The sequence below is a fragment of the Macaca thibetana genome, chromosome 20, assembly GCF_024542745.1.
Source record: "Macaca thibetana thibetana isolate TM-01 chromosome 20, ASM2454274v1, whole genome shotgun sequence".
In the NCBI taxonomy this organism is placed as follows: domain Eukaryota; kingdom Metazoa; phylum Chordata; class Mammalia; order Primates; family Cercopithecidae; genus Macaca; species Macaca thibetana.
Genome location: NC_065597.1, coordinates 10,217,371 through 10,230,956, shown reverse-complemented (window position 1 = coordinate 10,230,956; position 13,586 = coordinate 10,217,371). Strand labels below are relative to the sequence as shown.

The following is a 13,586-nucleotide window of genomic DNA, read 5'->3' as shown; positions in this document are numbered from 1 at the left end:
TTAATGTGTTTTGATTACCAAAGATGAATGTGTGCTTTTTCTATTTCTTCTTGTATGAAATGTTCATGTTGATACAAAGTTTATAAACTTGAAGCATAATATACAGTAACATCTGACATTCTTCTTCAAACACATTAGTTCTTATCTTGATTATTTTTGCTAGAATATACTTTTTTTTTTTTTTTTGAGACAGAGTCTCGCTCTGTCGCCCAGGCTGGAGTGCAGTGGCCAGATCTCAGCTCACTGCAAGCTCCGCCTCCCGGGTTTACACCTATTCTCCTGCCTCAGCCTTCCGAGTAGCTGGGACTACAGGCGCCCGCCACCTCGCCCGGCTAGTTTTTTGTATTTTTTAGTAGAGACGGAGTTTCACCGTGTTAGCCATGATGGTCTCGATCTCCTGACCTCGTGATCCACCCGTCTCGGCCTCCCAAAGTGCTGGGATTACAGGCTTGAGCCACCGCGCCCAGCCTTTTTTTTTTTTTTTTTTTTTTTTTTTGAGGTAGAGTTCTGCTCTGTCATCCAGGCTGGAGTACAGTGGCATGATCATAGCTCCTGCAGCCTTAAGCTCCTAGGCTCAAGCTACCCTCTTGCCTCAGCCTCCTGAGTAGCTAGGACGACAGGCATGTGCCACTATGCTGGCTAATTTTTTATATTTTGCAAAGATGGGAGCTTGCTATTTTGCCCAAGATGGTCTCAAATTCCCAGCCTCAAGCAATCCTCCCGCCTCAGCCTCCCAAAGTGCTGGGATTAAAAGTGTGAGCCATGGCACCTGGCCCTAGAATATACTTTTTAAAGAAAATCTGTATTTCTGAACAATTTGTATATACTTTGAATATTAATTTTTGTAATTGAGGTCTGCTTAAAGCAGGGTACAATTTTGTGTAAAAAAGGTTAAAATTCCATTGTCAATTAAAAGACACATCAAAATTCAGAAACCAACATGGTAGATTTTAAAAAGCGGGGGAAAAAAGATCAAATTTTAAAACTGGGCAAGACTAAACTTCAATGGGTACTAAAACTAAAGAAATACAAGAAATTAACTATAGGCCGGGCGCGGTGGCTCAAGCGTATAATCCCAGCACTTTGGGAGGCCGAGACGGGTGGATCACGAGGTCAGGAGATCGAGACCATCCTGGCTAACCCGGTGAAACCCCGTCTCTACTAAAAAATACAAAAAACTAGCCAGGGGAGGTGGCGGGCGCCTGTAGTCCCAGCTACTCGGAAGGCTGAGGCAGGAGAATAGGTGTAAACCTGGGAGGCGGAACTTGCAGTGAGCTGAGATCCGGCCACTGCACTCCAGCCTAGGTGACAGAGCAAGATTCCATCTCAAAATAAATAAATAAACAAACAAACAAACAAAATAACTATAAAAATTGAAATAGGCCAGCCGCAGTGGCTCATGCCTGTAATCGCAGCACTTTGGGAGGCCAAGGTGGGCAGATCATGAGGTCAGGAGATCGAGACCATCTTGGCTAACACGATGAAACCCCATCTCTACTAAAAATACAAAAAATTAGCCGGGCATGGTGGCAGGCGCCTGTAGTCCCACCTACTCCGGAGGCTGAGGCAGGAGAATGGCATGAACCCAGGAGGCAGAGCTTGCAGTGAGCTGAGATCTCGCCACTGCACTCCAGCCTGGGCGACAGAGGGAGACTCCGTCTCAAAAAAAAAAAAAATTGAAATAATGGGCTGGACGCAGTGGTTCACGCCTGTAATCCCAGCACTTTGGGAGGCCCAGGCAGGTGGATCATGAGGTCAGGAGTCTGAGACCAGCCTGACCAACATGGTGAAACCCTGCCTCTACTAGAAATACACAAATTAGCTGGGCGTGGTGGTGTGCACCTGTAATCCCAGCTATTCAGGATGCTGAGACAGGAGAATCACTTGAACCTGGGAGGTAGAGGCTGCAGTGAGCCGAGATCACGCCACTATACTCCAGCCTGGGCAACAAAGGAAGATTCCATCTCAAAAAAAAAAAAAAAAAATCGAAATAATGATTACTTTTGAACAGAAATCATGAGAAAGTCATGATTAGATGTATATATGGAAGGGGCTGCTAGGGTAGCTGTCAAAGTTTTATTTATGTTTTATTTATTTATTTTCTAGAGGCAGGATCTCACTCTGTCATCCAGGCTGGAATACAGGTGCACAATTACTGCTCACTGTAACCTCAAACTCCATGGCTCAAGTGATTCTCCTACCTTGGCCTACCAAGTGACTAAAGCTACAGGCATGTGCCACCACACCCAGGTAATTTTCTTACTTTTTATAGAGACAGAGTTGCTCAGGCTCGAAGTTTTATTTTTTGACCAAACTGCAATTGTAAGGATGTTAGCCTTACAATAATTCATTCAGCTATAGATTTATTATTATTATTTTTAATAATTTGTCCTAAGTAAACCAGCAAAGGAAGCTACAGATTTGTTAATGTTGATTTCTGTTTCCGTATTTTCCAATTGAAAGGTTAAAAGAAAGTTTGTTAATTCCGTTCTTTGAATAGTTTGAAAATATTAAATTTTCCTTTAAAAATCACACAAATGACCGACAATTATAGCTACAAAATCAAGATAAATATTCATAGGAAAATGGAAAGTAATATTACTCCAAAGTTTTAATAATGTTCTAAAAAATATGCAGTCTATGTTAACATAAGCCAGTTTTTACAAATAATTTGAAAAACAAGAAAAAAAAATAGGTGAGATTTTGGGTAAATTAATTAAGAGAAAATATACCTTATTATAGTAAATTATTTTTATGAAGATCAATGAATGAGGAATTGATGTACAACCTTAAAATTAGAATAAATTTCTTTACAGCAATTACATTTAATAAATACAAAGTCAGAGAATACAACTTTTTAAAAAGAAAAGACAAAATTAAACCATTAAAAAGCATTATGCACAAACATCACAAACACAGCCTGAGAGTTTGGGGGAAAGTACTAACCAGTTACTGCCAGCAGCTGTGAAACTCTCACCTCCATTTCCTCCCGATGAGACCTGTCTCTATCTTCAAATTCGCGTGTCCTTCTCCGAGCCTCTTCAAAGGCCTGTTGTGCTAATGCATCCTCCTGCTGTCAGAATACATGAAATACCTATTTTAATTTTGATTTATAAAAAAAATACAAGATCTGGGGTGTTTTTTTTTTTTTCCTGAAACAGCGGCTGGGCACAATGGCTCACGCCTGTAATCCCAGCACTTTGGGAGGCCAAGGCGGGCAGATCACTTGAGGTCAGGAGTTTGAGACCAGCCTGACCAACATGGTGAAACCCCATCTCTACTAAAAATACAGTAATTAACTGGATGTTGTGGCGCATGCTTGTAAACCCAGCTACTTGGGAGGCTGAGGCAGGAGAATAACTTAAAACCCGGGAGGCGGAGGTTGCAGTGTGCCAATATTGCGCCACCGCACTCCAGCCTAGGCAACAAGAGCGAAACCCTGTCTCAAAAAAAAGGAAAAGAAAATAAAAACAAACAAACAAAAAACAGCGTACCACTCTGTTACTCAGGCTGGAGTACAAGTGCAGTGGTGGAATCACAGCTCACCACAACCTGAAAATCCAAGGCTTAACCCCATTACACCAATTCTCCTGCCTCAGCCTCCCAAGCAGCTGGGAATACAGGCACGCACCACTGCGCCTGGTTAATTTTTTTTTTTAGTTTTTGTAGATACTGGGTCTTGCTATGTTGACCAGGCTGGTGTCAAACTCCTGGCCTCAAGAGATCCTCGTCTCGGCCTCCCTAAGTGCTGGGATTACAGGTGCAAGCCACCTTGTCCAGCCTTTTTAATTCTGACAGAAACAAACAGCAGAGTATTTCTGAAACATCAACAGCATTAAAAAAAAATGTCAGAGGTACTTTTAAAAGAAAAATTCAGTATTTCATATTTTATACTACACCTTGGAAACGAAGTCATGTTAATCATATTCTAACAATTGAAAATGCTCTTCCGTTTTCTTTACTTACTTAATCCTACTCATCAAAATAAAATCCTGATCAATCAACATTTAAGGCAGAGAAGAACAAGAAAAAAATGTGGTAAATACTTCTATCATTTGGGGAAAAGAAAGGCTCTATGAACTAAAGCCAGAAATATAAATGAAGATGAACAGCACTGACTACACAAATGTTGGAAACTTCTGGACAACAAAAAGCAAATAAAAATCTCAAGGGAAATTATTAAGGAAAATATATTTGTTAACATATAACGAATCTGTCTTTTCCCAGTTAGTGGCTAAAGATCTGCACATGAAAGAAACCCATATACCTCAGGACTCATTGTGTCTAAAAAGGTAACCAACTTAAACTTTCTCCTCTACTCTTTTTTGGTCTCTGTTGGTGGCACCATTTTTTTTTTTTTCTGCTAGAAACCTGAGCCATCATCTTTGACTCTTCTTCACTCTCTCCTTGTCTCTACAGTCAACCAACCACTGAGTCCTACCCACTTGATGTCCTACATATTTTGGAATCTTCAGTCTCCTCTTCATTCCTATAAAAAGTTTCCTAGTTCAGGCCCCTAAAAATCTCACTTAGACCATTGCAAAAGTCTCCTCAACAGTCTCTCCTTGCTTCCATTTGGTCACCCCTCAACCCAATCTACCACACAGCCATCGGAGTATGCCTTTAAAGCACAATCTGACCACAATGCCCCCAACTTAAAAGAGCTCCCTTACTGTGTACAGCCTAGGATGCCTGGCCTTTGCCGTCACACACTTCTGAAAACTAGATTTTTTTTTTCTGAGACAGAGTCTCACTCTGTTGCCCGGGCTGGAGTGCAGCGGTGTGTTCTCTGCTCACTGCAACCACGCAAGTTCAAGCAATTCTCTTGCCTCAGCCTCCTGAGTAGCTGGGACTACAGGTGCGCGCCACCATGGCCGGCTGGTCTTGAACTCCTGACCTCAAGTGATTTGCCTGTCTTTGCCTCCCAAAATCCTGGGCTTACAGGCGTGAGCCACTGCGCCTGGTCAGAATACTAGGATTTTTGATGGTACACTTGAAGAAACTAAAAGATCCAAAACAATACCAGAAAAGTCATCAATACTACTCACTTTCCTAGATTCACTGCAGCAAGGGGTGGCCACGTAACTCAGTTGTAGCCAATGACACAGAAACATAAGTCACCTAATGGGGCTTCTAAGAAAGTTTGAGACATTTCGCCATTCTACCTTCTTAGGAACTGATGCAGTGCTCAGAGATGCAGCAGCCATCTTGCAAACATAATAATGAGGACATAGTCACACAGTGAGCATGCTACAGCAGCAAGACTAAGAGACCTTATATCATGTCAGGGTCAAAAAAAAAAAAAAGGCCTCGGGCCACTGATAACATAATTAAGTGCCATACCAGGCCTGGACTGTGTACTGCTGGATATCTTGTTCTGTGTGATAAATCCTTTATTTGTCACTGTCAGTGGGGTTTTCTAATACTCCAAATTTTCAGTGACAATGTCTATAACGTAAACAGAATGGAAAGATGTAATTCAAACATTTGACTGAACATCATGACATGGACCTACTATATTCTCATGACATACTATATAAGCCAGAGGTATCCACAAAATAATGCTGTTCCCAATTTCCCAGGGCGTTCTATACACTTAGGTATCAACTGGGACACATGTGCTCATGACAGGAAAAAACTGTGGGCCTGGCGTGGTGGCTCACTCCCAAAGCACTTTGGGAGGCCAAGGCCGGTGGATCACCTGAGGTTGGGAGTTCAAGAAACCAGCCTGGCCAACATGGTGAACCCCGTCTCTACTAAAAAACAAATACAAAAAATTACCCAGGCATGGTGGCAGGCCCCTGTAATCCCAGCTACTCAGGAGGCTGAGGCAGAAGAATCACTTGAACCCAGGAGGCGGAGGCTGCAGTGAGCTGAGATCACACCATTGCACTCCAGCCTGGGCAACAAGAGCGAAACTCCATTTCTTTTTTTTTTTTTTTTTTTTTTGAGACGGAGTCTCGCTCTGTCACCCAGGCTGGAGTGCAGTGGCCGGATCTCAGCTCACTGCAAGCTCCGCCTCCCGGGTTCACGCCATTCTCCTGCCTCAGCCTCCCGAGTAGCTGGGACTACAGGCGCCCGCCACCTCGCCCGGCTAAGTTTTTGTATTTTTAGTAGAGACGGAGTTTCACTGTGTTAGCCAGGATGGTCTCGATCTCCTGACCTCGTGATCCGCCCGTCTCAGCCTCCCAAAGTGCTGGGATTACAGGATTGAGCCACATCGCCCGGCCGCGAAACTCCATTTCAAAAAAAGAATAAAAAATATTATTATTAATATTTGCAGCAAAATAAGCCAGGAGATATTTGGTAGCCCTCACTTTCTTGTTCCATCTTCTGTTTTGATCTTTTCTTTCCTCTTTTTTTTAGAGAAGGGGTCTTGCTCTTAAGCTCAGGCTGGAGTGCAGTGGCATGATCACAGCTCATCGCAGCCTCAACCTCCCAGGCTCAAGTGATCCTCCTGCCTCAGGCTCCCAAGTAGCAGGAACTATAGGTGTGTGCCACCAGAGCTAATTTTAAAAATTTTTTATATAGAGATGGGGTCTCGCTGTGTTGCCCAGGCTGGTCTTGAACTCCTGGTATCAAGTGATTCTCCTGCCTCCACCTCCCAAAGTGCTCGGATCACAGGCATAAGCCACCGTGACCAGCTTGTCTTGGTATTTTCTAATGACAAGTGAGATGTATGTGCAGTGAACAGAATTCACACTTTAACAAACGGTAAAATGGAGAGACAATCAGCAATTACCAGTATTATCCTGATCCTTTCCTGCTGCAATCTAACACCTCCCTTTCAAGGACAGCATAAAGGGCATCTGCTAATAAAAACCACGTGCTCACCCACAAAGTAGGCTCAAATGGCTAGGAACAACTAACTCAATTCAGGTTCGGGTGGGATAAGGTTTTCAATTCTCCTGTCCCCACCAGCCACTTGTTATACTACTAGTCTGTTATTCCAAAGTCTATACCACAATCTGCATAATGTAGCCAGGTGGGGTCATCATAAAACATGGTTGGGTGTAAATGAAATCCACGTGGAAAATAAAGGCTTAGCAGTTCTGTCATAGAGCATACACAAAATATTCTGACCACTCTTGTACTAATTCTCTCTTCACTGTATTTAAATTGTGGCTTTATTTATTGTCTAAATCTACAACTATATATATTTTACAGTTTGGTAACACTTACCTTTCTGCAGCAGAGGTTGAAAACTAGAAGTTCATGCTTAATTAAAAAATTAAGAATCAAATTTGTTTCCAAGAAAGTTGACGATGAACATCTCATTTGCACAAAATATCGACCTTTACTATTCTCTTTGGGGACCAGAATGATATCACTGATCACATGAAAACCAAAAGAAATAAATCTGCTGAAGCAGCATCAGTATTTACATAAAAGACAATCAGTATGTGCAGCTGCAAATGGTACATTTAACGTATCAATCTGTAGAGCCTAACTTTTCACTTAAATGACTCTTCCAAATTAATTTCACCCACATTTTTTTGCATATGTAAAAAGTAAAGCTGTTTATATGTTGCTTCATGAACAGAAAAACCTTGCAAACAAAAAGACACTAATTTTACAGCAGTGTCATCAGGTACTTCAAATAGAAAATTCATCAATTCCAATAACGGTTCAATTTTTCTAATCCAATCATGGAATCAAATAAAACTTTGCAGGGTCATTATACTGAAGGTGAAATATCATTTTGTGATTGCCAAAACAAAGTCATTTAAAAAGTACCACAATGAAGATAAAATTATTGGCTTACATTGATAATACAAATGGTAGAACACACTGTATAAAAAATAACATTCTCATTGAATTAGAAATTTACTAGGAACTAGTAGTGGTACACATGTAATTTATAACTGCATCCAAAGAAATGAAACATTCTATCATTTAGAAGTTATAGTTTATATAGGCCAGGCATGGTGGCTCACACCTGTAATCCCAGCACTTTGGGAGGCTGAGGCAGGTGAATCATGAGGTCAGGAGATCAAGACCATCCTGACTAACACGGTGAAACCCCGTCTCTACCAAAAATACAAAAAATTAGCTGGGCGTGGTGGCGGGCGCCTATAGTCCCAGCTACTGGGGAGGCTGAGGCAGGAGAATGGCGTGAACCCGGGAGGTGGAGCTTGCAGTGAGCCGAGATCATGCCACTGCACTCCAGCCTGGGCGACAGAGCAAGACTCCGTCTCAAAAAAAAAAAAAAAAAGTTATAGTTTATATAACTTAACAAATATCTTTATATATCCATAGTTAAAGTAAGTGAACTGTAGAATTGTGACAAAGCTAATGATGAATTAAAAAAATAATCTCATGACAGTACACACTGGATTTTAAAAAAACTTGAGTCTCTGAAGAACTATGCTAAACAACCTAGTTCCTATAATAATATTGACCTTCTTTTGGTAAATAAGTCTTTGTAGTAACATTTTATTTAAAATTAGTTGGAAATCTCTGATTACTCAATGGTGAAGTACCAAAATTTTCATGTTTTTCAAGTTTTTAGAGAATTATATTAAAAAACCAAGTGTGGCAGATCACCTGAGGTCAGGAGTTCGAGACCAGTGTGGCCAACACGGTGAAACCCTGTCTCTACTAAAAATACAAAAGTTAGCTGGGCGTGATGGAGGGTGCCTGTAATCTCAGTTATTCGGGAGGCTGAGGCAGGAGAATGGCTTGAACCCAGGAGCCGGAGGTTGCAGTGAGCTGAGATTGTGCCACTGCACTCCAGTCTAGGAAATGGAAAAAGACTCCATCTCAAAAACAAACAAAAAACAACCAAGTGTGTAAAGAACACATTCAAACTTAAAGACACTAAAAGATGAAAATACAATTTAAATTTGAATCTTTATAACTGTACTCAGAAATATCTTCATCTATAGAAAAACCTTTGAAATATTTTATTTCAGTATTTTATACATACAAAAAAGTACATGTATCTTAAGGCTATGCTGTCCAATATGACAGCCACATACCACAGATAACTACTGCACACTTGAAATATGAATAGTCTATTGGGTACAGTGGCACACACCTGTAGTACCAGGCTGAGGTGGGATGATCAGTTGAGCCCAGGAGTTTGTGGTATAGCGAGACCTTGTCTCAAAAAAGAAAAAAAGATTAATCTGAGTTGAGAAGCGAAGCAAGCAGACTATACCCCCTGAATTTCAAATACTCATTACTAAAATAATATATCTCAATAAATTTTTATATTGGTTATATGTTCAAATAATACTTTTGGGTATACTGGGTTAAATAAAATGTAAAAATCACACTTGTTTCTTTTTCTAACTTTTAAAATGGGCTTCTAGAAAATTTTACTTTATTTTTTCCTAGAAAAATTTAAATTACAGTATATGGCTTGTATATTAATTCTACAGGACTGCACTGTCCTAAACCTAGCTTGATGAATTTTCACAAATTGAACTCACCCACATAACTAGAACCATATGAAGACACAAAACAGTATCAGCATCCTGGAAGTCTCCTGCTCCATTCCAGTAATTAGCTCCCTCCACCCAAGAGGGCACCATAACCCTTACTTCTAAAGCATGTGTTAACGATGAATAGACCTTGGGCATTACAGTTTCTGTGCTGCTCTACCCTGTTTCCCTCTTGTTCCTAGAGGTGACCACTATCCATAGTTTTGTGAATACTACTTATGGCTTTCCTATTATTTATTACCAAGAGGCGTTTTGCTTAATTTTGCCTCTTGTTTACTTTCTATAGAAATAAATAAATGGAGGGTTAAAAAGCATATATTGGTTTTACCCAACTTTGTACTTTTACATAAATCTATTCATATAACATGTGCTATTTTTAAAATTATTTATTTTTTTGAGACAGTCTGTCGCCCAGACTGAAGTGCAATGGCGCAATCATGGCTCACTGCAGCCTTGACCACCCAGGCTCAAGCGACCCACCTACCTTAACCTCCCAAGTAACTAGGACTACAAATGTGTGCCGCCATGCGTGGCTAATTAAAAAAAATTTTTTTTTTTTTTTTTTTAGATGGAGTCTAGCTCTGTCACCCAGGCTGGAGTGCAGTGGCACAATCTCAGCTCACTGCAACCTCTGCCTGCCGGGTTCAAGCGATTCTCCTGCCTCAGCCTCCCAAGTAGCTTGGACTACAGAAACCCACCACCATACCCAGCTAATTTTTTAGTTGAGACAGGGTTTCACCATACTGGCCAAGCTGGTCTCGAACTCCTGACCTTGTGATCTGCCTGCCTCAGCCTCCCAAAGTGCTGAGATTACAGGCATGAGCCATTGTGCCCAGTCAATTTTTTTTTTTTTTTTTTTTTTTGAGGCGGAGTCTTCACTCTGTCGCCCAGGCTGGAGTGCAGTGGCACCATCTCGGCTCACTGCAAGCTCCGCCTCCCGGGTTCACGCCATTCTCCTGCCTCAGCCTCCGGAGTAGCTGGGACTACAGGCGCCCGCCACCGCGCCCGGCTAATTTTTTGTATTTTAGTAGAGACGGGGTTTCACCGTGTTAGCCAGGATGGTCTCGATCTACTGACCTCGTGATCCGCCCGCCTCGGCCTCCCAAAGTGCAGGGATTACAGGCGTGAGCCACCGCGCCCGGCCTGTGCCCAGTCAATTTTTAAAAATTTTTGAGATTTTAAAATTTCAGGCTCTTGAACTCCTGGCCTGAAACAACCCTCCTGCCTTGGCCTCCCAAAGTGCTGGGATTACAAGAGTTAAGGCACAATAACTGGCCTGTTCTGTACCCTCAATATTTTTGAGGAACTCACACATATTGGTGTTAGTTGTAGCTTTTCATTCTCATTGTATTTGTGTGACCACGCACTTTATAAATTTCACTGTTAATGGCCATTTGCGCAGTTTACAATTTCTAGCTATTATTAATAATACTGTTACAAATGTCCTAGTACATATTTTGTGATGAATATGCATATTCACTCCTGTTGCCGTCATGCCTTGGAGTAGAACTGCTAGATCACGGTTTATATTATATACATACATATGCATATATATATGTGTGTGTGTGTGCATGCGCAGCTTGCGTATTTACAGCCAGTTTTCCAAATGTTGTGCCAATCTTACATTACCAACACACCAACTGCTGCTCTACATTCTTGTCAATGTTTGATATCGTCTTTTTCATTTTAACCATTCTGATGACTGTGTGGTAGTACTGTAGTTTTGATAATTATTTTTCTGATGACCCAATAAAGTTGAATCCTTTTCATTTGTACTCGAGAGGCTGAGGCAGGAGAATCGCTTGAACCCGGGAGGCAGAGGTTACAATGAGCCGAGATCATGCCACTGCACTCCAGCCTGGTGAGAGCTAGACTCCATCTCAAAATAAAAAAAAAGCTTTACTGTTTCACATTTTATAAACTGCTATCCATCTGAAATTGATTTCTGTGAATGGTATAAGGGGCTCTGAAATATTTTCCCCTCACAGAAATGTTTTATTGTCCCAGCGCCATTTACTGAAGAGACCTACCCCCCGCCCCCCTGCCCTTGTCTGCATTGCAGTATTACCTTTGTCTTTGTTTATTGCTGGTATATAGAAATGTAACTGATGGTGTACTGACCTTGTATGACATCTAATACCCTGTGAAATTCATGTGTTAGTTTTCTTTTTTTTTTTTTTGAGATGGAGTCTCGCTTTGTCGCCCAGGCTAGAGTGCAGTGGCGCCATCTGGGCTCACTGCAAGCTCCGCCTCCCGGGTTCACGCCATTCTCCTGCCTCAGCCTCTGAGTAGCTGGGACTACAGGTGTGCACTACCACGCCCGGCTAATTTTTTGTATTTTTAGTAGAGACAGGGTTTCACCATGTTAGCCAGGATGGTCTCGATCTCCTGACTTCGTGATCTGCCCGCCTCGGCCTCCCAAAGTGCTGGGATTACAGGCGTGAGCCACCGCGTCCAGCTAGTTTTCTCAATAGTTTGTAAATTATCTTAGATTTTCTAAGTACATGCATTTTCTGCAAATAACAGTTTGGTGTTTTGTTTTGTTCTGTTTTGTTTTTAAGATGGAGTCTTGCTCTGTCGCCCAGGCTTGGAGTGCAGTGGCAGGATCTCAGCTCACTGCAAGCTCCGCCTCCTGGGTTCACGCCATTCTCCTGCCTCAGCCTCCGAGTAGCTGGGACTACAGGCATGCACCACCATGCCCAGCTAATTTTTTGTATTTTTAGTAGAGGCGGGGTTTCACCATGTTAGCCAGGATGGTCTCGATCTCCTGACCTCGTGATCCGCCCGCCTCGGCCTCCCAAAGTGCTGGGATTACAGGTGTGAGCCACCGCGCCCGGCTAGTTTTCTTAATAGTTTGTAAATTATCTTAGATTTTCTAAGTACATGCACTTTCTGCAAATAACAGTTTGGTGTTTTGTTTTGTTCTGTTTTGTTTTTAAGACGGAGTCTCGCTCTGTCGTCCAGGCTTGGAGTGCAGTGGCAGGATCTCAGCTCACTGCAAGCTCCGCCTCCTGGGTTCATGCCATTCTCCTGCCTCAGCCTCCCAAGTAACTGGGACTACAGGTGTCCTCCATCATGCCCGGCTAATTTTTGTAGTTTTGGTTGAGAAAAGTTTCACCATGTTGGCCAGACTGGTCTCGAACTCCTTACCTCAGGTGATTTGACTGCCTCAGCTTTCCAAAGTGCTGGGATTACAGGCATGAACCATTGCGCCCGGCCTCATGTTTTTTGAGATGGAGTCTCACTCTGCTACCCAGGCTGGAATGCAGTAGCACGATCTTGGCTCACTGCAACCTCCACCTCCTGGGTTTAAGTAATTCTCCCACTTCAGCCTCCTGAGTAGCTGGAACCACAGACACGCGCCACTATGGCATATTTTTGAATTTTCAGTAGAGACGTGGTTTCACCAAGTTGGCCAGGCTGGTCTCAAACTCCTGACCTCAAGTGATCCACCTGTCTCAGCCTCTCAAGAGTGCAGGGATTACAGGTGTGACCCACCACACCTGGTCACATGTCTTCTGTTTCTTTTTGGGAAAAGAATCTTGGATGGAATTCCTATTTTTAACTGGAAATTATTTGATTCTGAAGTAACAGAACGTGGCAAAAATTTCAGAAGAATCATAAATAGAGACAGAATAATAAATAGAGACAGCTTCGACAGGTTTTTTTCTTATATCAAACTTGTCAAAGAAAGGTACTCTGGACAAAAGCAGAGACAATACCTGTGAAAATATTTCAGCTGAAATATATATATACAATTTATCTTTCAAAAATGGAATTGACTCTCTTCCATTTAGCTTAGTTTACCAGATACTTCAGCATTTGTTAGAGAGTATTTTGTCAATTTTTTACATGTTTACAGACACTCAATTGAAGATGTCAACAGTTCCAAATTTACTAATTATAACATGCAATTCAGAAGCATATTGCAGGCACTTTTATGAAGAAAATAAAAGAGGCTAGATGCAGTGGCTCATGCCTATAATACCAGTGCTTTGGGAGGCTGAGGCAGGAGGATCATTTGAAGCCAGCAATTCAAGACCAGCCTGGCCAACATGGTAAGACCTTGTCTTTGCAAAAAATAAAAAAAACTTAGCCAAGCATGGCAGGAGCTTGAAGCTGTAGTGAGCTGTCATT

The 13,586-nt window shown here is 41.9% G+C and overlaps 1 protein-coding gene across 3 annotated transcripts in view; it reads right to left on the bottom strand.

The window, feature by feature from the left end:
• Positions 1 to 13,586, bottom strand: part of CBFB (core-binding factor subunit beta) — a 77,919-nt gene that overhangs the window by 16,533 nt on the left and 47,800 nt on the right. For 2 of the 3 annotated variants that reach the window (XM_050774979.1, XM_050774981.1), the window contains one exon: positions 2,978 to 3,073. In XM_050774979.1, the coding sequence (XP_050630936.1) occupies positions 2,978 to 3,073 (96 nt within the window). Of the gene's footprint in view, positions 1 to 2,946; positions 3,074 to 13,586 lie in introns of all 3 variants that reach the window. The other variant, XM_050774980.1, reaches the window with a different exon arrangement.